The sequence below is a fragment of the Microtus ochrogaster genome, linkage group LG9 (genome assembly GCF_000317375.1).
Source record: "Microtus ochrogaster isolate Prairie Vole_2 linkage group LG9, MicOch1.0, whole genome shotgun sequence".
Classification (NCBI taxonomy): Eukaryota; Metazoa; Chordata; class Mammalia; order Rodentia; family Cricetidae; genus Microtus; species Microtus ochrogaster.
In genome coordinates, this window is record NC_022034.1 from 1,174,480 (window position 1) to 1,189,732 (window position 15,253).

Sequence of the window (15,253 nt, forward strand, 5' to 3'; positions counted from 1 at the left end):
TGGTTGTGGGAGTATTCGACATCACAATTTTATTGTGCACTTTTATTTTATTACAGTTCAGTGGGGTTTTGTTGTTGCTTTTTCTTTTGATGTTTGGTTTTATTGTGTTGTCTTGGTTTTATTAAAATACTGTTCTTGTTTCTTTTTGAAAAAGGAGTTAAATTTCAGTGGGTAGGGAGGGGGAAAGGATCTCGAAGAACTTGGGGGAGCAGAAAAATATGATCAATATATTTAAATTTAAAATTGTTTTCAGAAATGACAAAAACAAAAAATTTTAAAATATATTTATAATAGAAAAATAATAAATCAAGTTTTCCTCAATAAAAATCACTCCACCTCTGCCCAAATGAAGTGTATGTGACCTGACTGGCAGGGAAAATATACTAATTGATTTAGAAAATGAAATAATCTAGCCATATAATTTTTTGCTAAACTAAAAATTGTGTATTTTTTGAACTTTTACAAGAATTAAACAAATTACTACTGCGTGGTACAACTATACAGTTCCTTAGTGAATACATACTATATAGCAAATGGGTTTAAAGACTCATATCATCTTGAAGGAAAATAGTAAGTTTACATTCATTTTATACCTATATTTAAAATTAAACCCCTATGCCACATTCTATGGTTTTACTAATTGGATCTTGTTGTAGGTTAATTGTATTTGGTCCCCGTAAGCTCACAGAGAGTGACACCATTAGGAGGTGTGGCTTTGTTGGAGTGGATATGGCCTCCTTAAAGGAAGTGACTCTGGGGGCAGGTTTTAAGGTTGTCCATGCTCTAAAAACTTCTCAGTGTCTCAATCCACTTCCTGTGGCCGCATATCAAGATATAGCCAGCACTACATTTGCCTGAATGGCAATAATGCTCCCCCACACTGTGATAATAGAATGAGCCTCTGCAACTCTAAGTGAGTCACCTCCATTACATGCTTTCTTTATGAGTTGTCATGATCATGGTGTCTCTTCACATTAATAAAAATAATCACTAAGACAGATCCCCTTCCCAGGGAGATTCTCACTACGCCCTACTTATTATGTTGTACAGAGAAACACCACAAAAGAAACAAAGAAGGAATAAGCTGATGAAATCATTGCATCCATCCACTAATGTGAACATTCAGACGAAGCAGTGGGCAGCATTCACGTTTCACCGTCTGTGAAAAGTTGACTGGGGACTTAACTAATGAGCTCACCATTTGTCTTTCTTTCCCTCTGGAATCAATAACCATTATATAGAAAATTTGTTTCTCATGTTTAGAGACTTAAGCAAACAAGCAAATACAGCTCAATGAGGAAATCTTTAGGGACAGACATATTTAAAACTTTTCACTTATCTTCAGGAGGTCATGTTAGCGATAGGTTATAGTAGATGGTTTTTATAGGTAAGTCATGCCAAATGTTTCATTGATCTGAATTCAGAGTCCACGTGTCTTTTAAATCAACTTATCAAAATTTTGGTCAAGATTGAAATTCTTTTTCTAGATTCAGCTTCTGATCTATGATTGTTGTATCAAGGTGCAAAATTTGTGCTTAATTATATCCAGCATCTCTCCTGATTAATTAATCTGAGCTCTTTATTCAGAAAAAGTAACAGTCAGTAAAGAGGTGTATTTCCCATAGCATATAGAGAGGCTTTTAATTTGCTTTAGAACTGGCACAGCACAGGAACACCTGATGAAACTTTGACATACATAATTCTGTGCTTCTAAAAATTTCTTATACAATTACTAAAAGTAAAAGGTGAGTTTTTCCTCCTTTTTTATTTTTTGTCTAACGGAGGGCAGAAAGAGTCACTGATGCTTAAAGTTGAGTGTTTTTGTTCACAATTGAGTAGGGAGACATCCAGAGAAATTCAGGTTCTGTCTGAAAGATAATATGTTTGAATTGATTGAAAAATCCAAATATTTACAGATAAAAGGATAAGTGATTTCAATAAGATTTTAACAAGAATAAAAGCTAGCCTGCAATCGGTTCTACGGCATTGCTATTTCAGTGATATTAAATAACGTAAGTTGTAATGTCATTGGCTTTATTGTAATATTTTAGTGCATGAAATATCGACCTATAGATAAATATATAAAATATTCAAAAAAACTCTTACTTCCAAAGCGATTTCCACAAATATTTAGCCAAAAATTTGCTGATGATGGCATTGATTCTTAAGCTAATAATACATTTATAGAAAACACTACGCCAAAGTCCATGATACCCAGAATTTTATATGTAACAATTAGAAAAGAAATAGTTCCATTAAAATCAATTTTATCACAGTGCTATATACCATTAGCTGGCCTTCTAATAAAACAAGCATTTCTGTCACAGCATGACACAAAATATGAGTGGGAATTGATAAAAGAAAGATACATCAACCCTACAAATTCACATTCGATCCATTGTATAAACATTTTATATTCAATCTATCACACCAGATTTACATTATGGTTTGTTACTGCATGTATGGTTTGATATACATGCCCTAATTCTAAAAACACTTACTTTCTACTGACATGTAATCTTTGTACATATTAATGTAGTACAGTGTGAAACAGTGTGCATATAATGATTTGTATTCAATTGAAGCAGCATATCCTACATATTTATTTCTATATATTACAATATTTTCTACTTAACCTTTTCAACTATTAAGCAATCTACTCTATTTCCCCAAAGTTTACATTACCCAAAATTATAATATATGTTCTATATGTATTTCAAAGTTGAAAGTCCTTAGTAAGGTAATAAGATGGAATTAGTTAAGAATTAATTCAGAAAATTCAACAAGATATTCAAAGCAGGAGAATAGTACTAACTACTAATTGCTACTGAATCAGTTGTAGATTCAACTTTTGCATTTGAATCACAACACAATTACAAAATATCAAAACCCAGTTATCGTAAAAACTCACAAAAATTGACTAAACAACTAACAATCAAACATGTCAGTTACAGTTAGCAAAATCACAGTCAAGATGATTAAGAATGACATTAATATATTGCAAAGATTTCAGATAAATTTACTTCATTGACCACTAGATATAAAACTATTTTAGATAATTTTCCACATGTTGGTAATCAAGTATACAGACAGTAGTTGGAAGGACATTTCTGAGTTATTGCGCAGAATGAGATATATATGAGAACCAGTCTTAAAAATACTGTTAATGATGTAAAACAATCAAATAAAAAACAATGTAATAATAACGTGATTAAGCTATAATGTAATTTCCAGCATGGGCTGCAAGAAGAAAATGACAGAATTTTAATAACTAGAAGTCAGAAGAACATAGCAGGACTGGATAAATTGGGAGAAGAAATGAATTGTGATTAAAGAAGATTGAAATTTGGAGTAAGACATTAAGATGGAGTATATCAAAGAGGAGAAGTGTTTGTGGGAAACTGAGTCAGAAAAGTAAGAGGAATGAAAGTTAATAACCAAATGATCAAAACATACTAGCTCAAGTCCTCACAGGTGGCTTGTGATTTATATAATAATATCAATGTGAACAAACAGCTGTGCAAGACTCTTTCAAGGCAATATAGTCTCTGATATTTTTTGATATTTATGAACAGTTAAGGAAAAAGTAACTACCATTTAACATGCTTAAAAGATTGTCATTCTAAATAAAATAACTATGAATGAGATATTTAGCAATTTATTATTTAAAGCAGAAAAAAAAGGATAATCTGTTAATATTCTTTTTCACATTGAAAGATGAAATAACAATATAAATGGCTCCTGGGAATCTCACTCATGTTACAGAGTTCATACTCATGGGGGTGTCTGATCGTCCAGACCTGCAGGTCCCACTTTTCTTTGTCTTCCTGGTCATCTACACACTGACAGCAGCAGGAAACCTGGGCATCATCACCCTCACCACCGTGAACTCACGACTTCAAACTCCCATGTACTTCTTCCTCAGACACCTGGCTGTCATCAACCTTGCCAACTCCACTGTTATTGCTCCTAAAATGCTGGTCAACTTCTTAGTCAGTAAGAAAACCACCTTGTACTATGAATGTGCCACCCAGCTGGGAGGATTCCTGCTTTTCATTGTAGCAGAGATCTTCATGCTTGCTGTGATGGCCTATGACCGCTATGTGGCCATCTGCAACCCCCTGCTCTACATGGTGGTGGTGTCTCGGCACGTGTGCTTTCTGCTGGTCTCACTCACATACTTCTTCAGCTTTTTCACAGCCATCGTTGTGACTCCTTGTGTCTTCTCTGTGAGTTATTGCTCTTCCAATGTAATCAACCACTTTTACTGTGACAATGTCCCTCTGTTGGCACTGTCCTGTTCTGACACCTACCTCCCAGAAACTGTAGTATTTTTCTTCTCAGGGACAAACTTGTTTTTCTCTATGACTATTGTTCTTATATCCTACTTCAATATCATCCTTGCAATTTTGAGGATCCGTTCCTCTGAAGGAAGGAAGAAAGCCTTCTCCACCTGTGCTTCCCACATGATGGCCGTCACGGTGTTCTATGGCACACTTCTCTTCATGTATCTGCAACCACGGACCAACCACTCGCTAGACACTGACAAGATGGCTTCTGTGTTTTACACCCTAGTGATACCAATGCTGAACCCTGTCATCTACAGCTTTAGGAATAAAGATGTAAAGTGTGCCTTGAAAGAATTCCTGAAAAATCCATGCCAAAGGTTTAATCTTACATGAATTTGTAATTATAATTTTGCTTAAAGATTTTGATTACCCCTTAACAAATCATTCTTCAAAGATATTGTTAAATGCTAGGACATAAAATTTCAGAAGCAATAGGATTTGCTTATGTTATTCATTGTTTTATCCCATCTTTATGTGCCTAAATAAGGAAACCATGCAGGTAATTAATAAATTATAAAAATATAATTTTAGATGGAATATCATATACCCAAAGGGCAACCAAGGGGCATTAATTTTTGCTTACTTGTTGAATTATTGCTTACAATCACAAATTCCTGGGTCAATCCTAGTACGAAAATGTCACAGTTCACAGAAGGACAAGAGTATGCCACAGCACAGAAACTGGAGGGCGTTGAAAATCCTATCTTAGAGGGTATCAAGACTCAGGATTTCCAGAAACATTCGGGATCTGACCTAATATTATGTATAATTATATCTTTTGTTTATACAGCAGGTTATGCATTCACCAAAATGTTAACATTGGAGTTTGCATTTATTTTATTCTTTGTAAAATTTGTTCATATATTTTACACCCTGACTGCAGTTTTATTTTATTCTTAATTATAAAGTGTGTTACAAAAAGCATTATTTTCAGAAGAAGAAAAATAGTGAAAGAAGTGTTCTGTTTATGCAGATATTTGATATGTGAAAAGCCAAATGAAATAGATCTCCCCTCAAAAAAAAAAACAAGTCCCCGCCTTTTCCATACCTCTCCTTAGCACATACATCAGAAAATTTTGATTTTTATACTAACACCAAGCTGGCAAGTCTTCATTTAAACTTATTATTGTTATATAGAGCTATTTTTGTAATTGTATCTGAAGTTTAAGCATTTTATATGAATTTTTAAATAATGACTAGGAGTGAACATTCACTCACCAAAATGTTGTCTTCCTGTATTCAGAAACCATAATATACTCGCAAAGGTATTTATGGCAGAAAGGCAGAAAGTTAATAGCTAATCCCCAATGTGCACATGTGCATTGACCAGTCATAGTGAAGGGAGACTGAAAATGAAGTGAAATACGAGTTCAGGGCTGAGTCGCAAAGGAAAATGCGTTCAGAGGGATGTAGGAAATCAAAAGAATCCAGAAAACACCAATCTATTAGATCAGTATGTGATCACTTCAATTAAAAATGTTATGTTGTCCCCAAACCAATGGGGATTCCTGGATCAGAGTGACTTTGACTGTAGCCTGGCAGTTTAAGCACTATAGGTATTGTGTGTGTGTGTGTGTGTGTGAGTGTGTGTGTGTGTGTGTGTGTGTATATATATATATATATATATATATATATATATATATATATATATATATATCCTTTGTGTCTGCACTCTATATTCCTCGTGGGAGCTCAATAGTATTTTCTATTTCTGGCAGATCATGCTTATAGTCTTTAGCATTGCTCTATTTCCAGACTGAAAATTGATCACTGTAAGCTTTACATTTACTATGGTGTGTCTAATACATATCCATACTCATTTCCGTTTATTTGTGATTATTATTGATCAAAGGAAAATCGTATTTGAGTTTCCTCATCTCAAAACAATTATAATCACAGCAGCATGCTTTATTTTCCATAAAAAGTAACATTGTAATAAATACTATTTAGCAGTAAAAAAAAAAAAAAACAATGGCATCTTGAATTTTGCATGCAAATGGATGGAAATAGAAAACTATCCCGAGTGAGGTAACCCAGACCCAAAAAGATGAATATGGTATGTACTCATTCATTAGTGGATTCTAGCCACAAATAAAGGACATTGAGCCTATAATTTGGGATCCTATAAAAGCTAAATAAGAAGGTGAACCCAAAGAAAAACATATAGTTATCCTGCTGGATATTGGAAGTAGACAAGATCACCAGGCAAAAGTTGGGAGCATGGGGGTAGGGGTAGGGGTGGAGATGGGGTTTGGGGGAAGGCGAGGAGGGAGAGAGAAGGGAAAAGGGAAAGACTGGGGAGAGCTTGGGGGAGTGAGGGGGGGGTAGAGATGGAGGAAGGGCAGATATAGGAGCAGGGAAGAAGATATCTACATTAAGGGAGCCATTTCAGGGTTGGCAAGAGACTTGGCTCTAGAGGAGATCTCAGGTGTCCACGGGGATTTCCCCAGCTGGGTCCTTGGACAGCAGAGGAGAGGGTGCCTGAACTGGCCACCTTGCCCCACTATCACATTGAAGATTATCTCGAATATCACCGTAGAATCTTCGTTCTGAGAAGGATGGAGATAGAGACAGGGACCCTCATCAGAGCAACAGACTGAGCTCCCAAGGTCCAATTGAAGAGCAGAAGGAGGGAGATGATGAGCAAGGAAGTCAGGACCATGAGGGGTTGGTCCAGCCACTGAGACTGGGTGACTGATCTAATGGGAGCTCAACAAATCCAGCTGGACCGAAATTGAATGAGCATGTGATCAAACCGAACTCTGAATATGGCTGACAATGGGGGCTGACTGAGAAGCCATTGATAAAAGCACTGGGACTTGTTTCTACTGCATGTACTGGCTTTTTGGGACCCTAGTCTATTTGGATGCAAAGCTTCCTAGGCCTGGAGGTAGGGGGGAGGGCCTTGGACTTCCCACAGGGCAGGGTACCCTGTCCTAAGCAGGGAGGGTGAAGGAGGAGTGGGAGTAGGAGGGGAATGGGAGGAGGGGAGGAAATGTAAATTTTTGAATGGAAAAATAAAGAAAAAGTAAAATATTATAAAGAAAAATCTTCAAATTTTTAAAACTAAGTAACATTCTAAATATATATTTCTCAAAATGTGACCTATGGATGACAACTAATTATATAAAAATCTCAATACTATCTATTAGAGAAATATAAATAGTAATCCTGAGTTATAATCTTAGTGCAATAACCATGGCTATAATCAAACATGCACACACACACAAGCATTTTGATGAGAATAATCATTAAGAAAAATGAAAAGTCATTCCATAGAATATAACTTAGTACAGGCTTTGTGGATAATTATATATTTCCTCAAAATATTATGAGTGAAAGTATTGTCATGAATCTCAATGACAGAACGCTTGTTCTGCATGCACAATCTCACTGCTTAAGCTTTAAAATAATTTCCATTTCATGTGATTAGCCAAAGAAGAAAATTCACTACCATTTTCTTTATAAAATAAACAAGTAAAACTGCCTCCTACATATTTATACTTATATCCAAAGACAATTATAACTTTGAGCTTGGAGCAGAAAAATCTGCTTTTTTCAGTGGGTAACAATGAACAGACTCATGGTCATAGTGCTGAGAAAAAGTTACTGATTCCTTTATGTGGTAGAAATGTGGCACATTTCTCTAATAAATATTCCAGAGAATGTTATTCAGATTTTCACAATTTCTTTTTCAATGTTAAAATATCATTAAAGATTGATCATGCCATTTGTAATAAGCCATTAGGATTTTATATCTATTACACATTTATTCATTAATTTCTTCAGTATTTGGGGTAACATTTAAATTTTAACATCATTTCTTTCTTTTGAATTATATTAGAAATTAATATTAGAAATATTAGTACTTATACTTGTGAATAGAAAGGGCTTAGGAGGAGAGTGAAAAAAAAAAAACAAGAGAGTGTAATAGAAAAAAAAATGACAAGATACTGCACATTTTTCTTACATAGAGACTAGAGATTTGACCTAATATATATTTATGTATTCATGCACATGCATAATATTTGATCACATTGTGTAAAGATGTACCACTGTTTTACCTTATCTGCTAACATATCTTCTGATTGGCTTAATAAAGAGACCAATGGACAGTAGCTAGGGAGAAGAGGATGGGCAGGATGTCCCAGGAAAGAGAGGAGCTTGGGGGAAGAAACTGAGGCAGGCAATTTGCTTACAAGGTGTGTAGGAAGTCAGACTTAATATAAAGAGGAGAGGTATCATGCTATTGTCAGAATGTAGATTATTTTATACAGGTTAAAGTTAAAAGAGCTAATTGAAAACAAGCCTAAACAAACACCAAGATTTCATGCTTAAGAAGAATTTTCATGTCATTTAGGAGCTGGAAGTCCAAGAAACTCCACCTACATACACACATACATATTTGCATATCTTTAAATGAGAATTATTTTGGTAATAGAAGAATATCAACAAAGATAGGTTTAAAAGTAGTGGAAAGGTAAATCATGTACATGTATGAATATGCCACAATAAAACCTTTGTTTGGTATACTTAATGAAAATTATTTGAAAAAGATGAAAAGGCAAAATTGAACTATTTTCATCATCTTATTTTATATTATTTGTAAAATAAAATTTCCAAACAAATTTTGCCTTAATTACATTTCTATTATTGTGATGAGACACTGTCCAAGGCAACTTGTATAACAAACCTAAATATGCAACCATTTTATACAGTCATCTTTTTTCTGTGGAAACGTCAGTATTTCTTAATTAATTTGTCATACTGAGTTATGACACAAGAAAAAGTAAGTAGCCACAATCCACCTTATAGCACAATCATTCAGGAACAGTTATATGCAAACTTTCTGTGGAAACTTGAATGGGGACTTGACTAATTGAGCTTACCGTTTGCCTATCCCTCTGGAATCAATGTTTTATTGGGAAATTTATTTTTTGTGTTCAGGGACTTTAGGAAATAAGTAAATACATTTCAATGAGAAGTCTTCGGGGACAGGACAAATGTAAAACCTTTCATTTATCTTAAAATGGAAACACTGGTGGTAGGTCTTGATGGTTGCTCCATGCAGGTTGGTTGTACCAAATATTTTATTTATTATTAGTATAGACGCAGAGTCCAAGTGTCTTCCAAAACAACTAATTTAAAACATATTCAAGCTGGAATTTTCATTTACCTTGCAACTTCAGCATCAGTTCTGATTTCCCCTTTCAGTGATGTTAACAGACCTTAATAATATCCAATACATTTATTGATAAATTAAACAGAGATGTTTATTCTCAGGAAGAAATGATGATTAAAGGGCATATTTTTCATAGGTACAGAGAGGCTCTCATCTGCCTTAGAACTTGTGGCTAGGAAGTGTCTAAACTATCTCTGCATGTAGTTCTACAAAAAGAAAGCCTTATTCTGTTCTACCAGATACTCACTTCAACAGTATATATTTATAACAATGATGTTGTTTTTGGATATGTCTTTAGTCATTTTTCAGTACTTGGAGAAATTTGTAGTAATTAAAGATATTAGACATATATAAGTAGTCAAACTCCAGGAAGGAAATGGGACAAATTCTTATAAATATTCAATTAACTATTGCTTATTCTATCCTTGGCTCTTATTGTTAAAATAAGAATACATATATCCTCTGCATTGTTTGTCATAGTAAATAATGTCTTCAGTTTCATGTGTACAACTAGACAGGAAATAGTCTCCTTAATGTAAGTTAGTCACAAGACATCAAGTGCAGCTAACCTCCTATCAAAACAAATGTGTATGAAGGCAGAGTGATATGTCACAGGAAGTATGGGAGAAACAGGGAAACACAGACATATCAACTTTTCAGATATAGGATATATAGATTGAATAAATTGTATCTATATTATAAAAATATTCCAGATTTATATTGTGTTTTGTATTGTTAAATACATTGTTTGGTATTATGTGACATAGCATTAAAAACACACAATGTTTATTGACCCATGGTATTTGTGCATAGTTATCGTATGGTACAATAGGAAATTTTAATGCATGTACAAAGTAATTGTACAACACTGTAATCACATTTCCACCTACTCAAACATTTACCACTTCTCTGAGCTGGAACATGTTCTATTCATTTTTTTTGTTATTTTGTAATCTGCTCTAAAATATTTTCAGTATACAATTCCATGATGTATTTATCATATAAATTTCAGGCTCAAAGGTCCTTCACAGGAACAATTGATTATTGATCATTAATAGAGAAATATTTAAATGTAGAATAATTACAAATAAGATTTCTTTGGGATATAACCATATACATTTAAATAATATTATTTATTTTTAAATGTATCATATGTAGTTATGAATGTACTAAAATAAGTGGATAAACAACAAATAGTTCACAAAGCAATAGAAACCACAAATTCATAATGCAAAGGCTATAACATTAGTAGCTGTTCTACCCAGACCCTCAAATGAGATTACTTATTTGTCTCATTATATGTTAAAATACTTGGAAATGTATTGCAGCATGATCCTGTGGAATAGTATCATACATAAATTTTCTTGATATAATTTTATTGATAGAGTATGTGCTTTACAAAAAAAGAAATATCTTATGCTTCATATTTTGCTTAATTGAAACAATTAAAACAGATTTATATAAATAATATTATGCATGATTAATATTATATAAAATAATAATATAATTTATATGTGTAATATAAAATTAATAAGGGTGGTTACACATGTCAGCAATCCTGCACCAGGATTGGGAGAGGGTAGGGTTGAAGATTTCATTTTAGAAGTCAGACTGGAATGTTAAGTGAGATCCAGTACCAAAAAAATATGCAAAATATTTTAAGTGAAATAAAAACAATTTAAAGAGAATATGAGTAAGCTGAAATCAAATATAGAAATAGATTCCAGAAGCAAATGATAAAAACTGATAATTAGAATTTACAATAGTATAGAATCTAACATAAAGGATGATCAAAAACTAGAGTTGAGTTGGGGCAACTGAAACATAAAACCGGAGGAGAAAGTGAAGGATACTCTGAGCAGTGGATTCTAAGAAACACATGCTCTGAAGTCACTCTACACTCTATTCAAACCTTTGACTGCTCATCTAGTAAGGCAGATGTGTGTAAAGTGTGTGTGTGTGTGTGTGTGTGTGTGTGTGTGTGTGTGAGTGTATGCATTTTTACATATGAAAACATACATAGCCTAGACTAAAGTAACCCTTGGAGTCTTATAGCAAGCAAACAAAGTATGTAAATAAATAATGCGAACCTTTCAAAACACTCATTATTCTCTGATGAAGTTTTAGTTCTGGTTAAAACAAATGAGGCAAGAAATGACTAAAATTTATTATAAATAACTGTTTTGATATTAAATACATTGATCCACAATAAAACATTTAACTACATATTATCTAATAGAGATAATAATTTTAACAATTTCTTAATACTTTTGTTTTCTATTGATTAGAAGATGTGCATAGCAGATAAATGGCTCCTGAGAATCTCACTCATGTCACTGAGTTCATACTCATGGGGTTACCCCAAAGTCCAGAACTGCAGGTCCCACTTTTCTTCGTCTTCCTGCTCATCTACACACTGACAGTAGCAGGGAACGTGGGCATCATCATCCTCACTACCGTGAACTCACGACTTCAAACTCCCATGTACTTCTTCCTCAGACACCTGGCTGTCATCAACCTTGGAGATGCTACTGTCATTGCACCAAAAATGCTGGTCAATTTCTTAGTCAGTAAGAAAACCACCTTGTACTATGAATGTGCCACCCAGCTGGGAGGATTCCTGGTTTTCATGGTTGCAGACATCTTCATGCTGGCTGTGATGGCCTATGACCGCTATGTGGCCATCTGCAACCCCCTGCTCTACATGGTGGTGGTGTCTCGGCACGTGTGCTTTCTGCTGGTCTCCCTCACATACTTCTTCAGCTTTTTCACAGCCATCGTTGTGACTCCTTGTGTCTTCTCTGTGAGTTATTGCTCTTCCAATGTAATCAACCACTTTTACTGTGACAATGTCCCTCTGTTGGCACTGTCCTGTTCTGACACCTACCTCCCAGAAACTGTAGTATTTTTCTTCTCAGGGACAAACTTGTTTTTCTCTATGACTATTGTTCTTATATCCTACTTCAATATCATCCTTGCAATTTTGAGGATCCGTTCCTCTGAAGGAAGGAAGAAAGCCTTCTCCACCTGTGCTTCCCACATGATGGCCGTCACGGTGTTCTATGGCACACTTCTCTTCATGTATCTGCAACCACGGACCAACCACTCGCTAGACACTGACAAGATGGCTTCTGTGTTTTACACCCTAGTGATACCAATGCTGAACCCTGTCATCTACAGCTTTAGGAATAAAGATGTAAAGTGTGCCTTGAAAGAATTCCTGAAAAATCCATGACAACAGTTCAATCTAACATAAGTGTATAACTACAAATCTGAATAAAATATTACATATGGTTACTTTTGTGATGATAGAATTGAAATATCACTTTAATTTAATTTTTCAGTACCATTCAGAGTAATGACAAATTTCATTTTCATCACAAACTCTCGAGTATTCTTAAAACCAAAAGTACTCTAAAAGTTAATAGATGCTGTGTTTTGAATGTGAATGAATTCATTGGTACAAAGACAGATTGGAACACATGAGATGTATAGCCAGTATCTAGAAAGAAACCACATATCCAGGAACATCAGAAATCAGAGTTAAGAATATACAGACTTTAGATCAACAATCTGCAGTCTTGGTTGGAACTAAATAAGAACCCTTGAAAGGAAAGTTCACTACACACAATGGGAATTTCTTGTTTACATGGACAGTTTCTGTAGTCTGTGATATTTATAATTTTATATCATCTTATTTATTCGTGTCTCCTTACTATTCCTTCTGGAAACTCAACACCATCGTCTCCTTCTTTTAATTTCTCAACTCCTGGAACTCATTCATAATCATTCACTTTGATTCTCCTCAAGATTGTAAATCTGAATTCTAAACACTGTTTGTATTGCCAAGGCTTTTCTGATCCAAACTCTCTTTCATCTTCTTTTTCTTTATGATTGCTATTGAAAAAAAGAACTAGTCATCCACAGAACCTCCTCATATAAAGGTACTTATACCAATAGATTTTTTTCCATGTAAAGTAACATTTATAATGCTTATTTTTTTAATTTATTTATTTATTAAGGATTTCTGCCCATATAATGCTTATTTTTTAGCAAAGTAATATTCTAATAGATAATCTTGATTCTTCACTTGAGTGAACCAGATTCCTGTTATTAGTAAAAAGAAACTTTTATATTTGTCTATGAAATGATTGAAATGTAACATAGCACCTACTCAGAACACTATACATTTAATGTAAGCTTTCCATAAAGTAATGAAGACCACCGTAAAATGAAACTGGGAAAAGAGGAAACAAACACTGTGTTCGTGGTCCATTCACCCAAATGTGCCCCCATTATGTTTCAATATCGGACTCCAACTTCTCTTTACCTTTTCAATATTGGGTCACACCAGCTGCTTTACAGAGCTTCCAGATCCTTACTGCACTATTGATTTTTGCCCTGTTGTTTGGGGACTTATTTCCTTGGGTGGAGAGGCTCTCTCCTTAGTATACATTGTTCTTTGCTTGTAGAGATGGATGTAATGGTTTAATTATAAAACAGCTAATCATATTAGCCAATATCATCTACTCAATTCTTTTCTTTGAGAATATATATTAGATATTGAACCATACAAAGTTGTACAAAAAAATGTGTATATGTGTGTTTATATGACTGTTTTCATTTTTATAACTGAGATAATTGAGCCTCAATAATTTTATCACACTAACAAAAAAATTATCTAATTAATTTTAAATTAGAAACTTAAGACTTGTAATTGTTTTATTGCCATTTAATATGTGAATATTGTTAATTTGAGAAACTAATGTCATCTTTATAAAATCAAAGCCTTTTCTGCTAGTTGAGTCCAGTGAAAGGAATAAAAAAAATTGAGAAATTGCTGAATAACTGCAGAAATTAAATAGAAAATTCAGAAATAATAGACAATAAAGTTGACATTGAAATTAATGATCTCATTATGAATATATAAACAAAATACATAGGAGAGAAAACACAAAGAAACACATGAAATATTGCAGAAAGATACATGTAACAAGATTCAATGTTGATAATATATAAGGAAATCAAAGCTAACTATAGTAAAAAAGAAAAGCTCACAATATGTAGACCTTCATTAGTGTTATGAATAGTCATTCTCAAAATTTGGTTTACAAATTGAAAATAATATATGTAAAATACTTTCAGTATTCTTTTTTATTCATATTTTTAATTTTGTTCATTTATAGAAGTTTTTCAAAATAATAACTTTATGGTTTCTCCTGAATATTTTGTTCTCTCTTCTATAGCTGTTGTATTTTCCAGAGCAGTATGGTTTCTTGTTTTTATTTTTAACTTATTTATTTATTAAAGATTTCTGTCTCTTCCCCGCCACGGCCTCCCATTTTTCTCCTCCTCCCCCAATCAAGTCCACTTCCCTCGTCAGCCCAAAGAGTAATCAGGGTTCCCTGACCTGTGGGAAGTCCAAGGACCACCCACCTCCATCCAGGTCTAGTAAGGTGAGGATCCAAACCGCCTAGGCTCCCACAAAGCCAGTATGTGCAGTAGGATCAAAAACCCATTGCCATTGTTCTTGAGTTCTCAGCAGTCCTCATTGTTCGCTATGTTCAGCGAGTCTGGTTTTATCCCAGGCTTTTACAGACCCAGGCCAGCTGGCCTTGGTGAGTTCCCGATAGAACATCCACATTGTCTCAGAGTGTGGGTGCACCCCTCACGGTCCTGAGTTCCTTGCTCGTGCTCTCTCTCCTTCTGCTCCTGATTTGGA

At 34.2% G+C, this 15,253-nt stretch overlaps 2 protein-coding genes across 2 annotated transcripts; both read left to right on the forward strand.

Moving 5' to 3' along the window:
* Positions 1-3,734: 3,734 nt before the first annotated feature.
* LOC101996343 (olfactory receptor 8J3-like) lies at positions 3,735-4,682 on the forward strand. The gene has a single exon (XM_005363302.2). It carries the CDS (start codon positions 3,735-3,737, stop codon positions 4,680-4,682), a length of 948 nt encoding a protein of 315 aa, XP_005363359.1.
* A 7,157-nt stretch (positions 4,683-11,839) lies between these two features.
* LOC101979703 (olfactory receptor 8J3-like) lies at positions 11,840-12,766 on the forward strand. Its single transcript, XM_013352312.1, has one exon. It carries the CDS (start codon positions 11,840-11,842, stop codon positions 12,764-12,766), a length of 927 nt encoding a protein of 308 aa, XP_013207766.1.
* The last annotated feature ends 2,487 nt before the right edge of the window (positions 12,767-15,253 follow it).

What these genes read in the sequence shown, in the direction of transcription:
- LOC101979703 (XM_013352312.1), top strand. Translation starts at nt 11,840, where the DNA reads ATGGCTCCTGAGAATCTCACTCATGTCACTGAGTTCATACTCATGGGG.
- LOC101996343 (XM_005363302.2), top strand. Translation starts at nt 3,735, where the DNA reads ATGGCTCCTGGGAATCTCACTCATGTTACAGAGTTCATACTCATGGGG.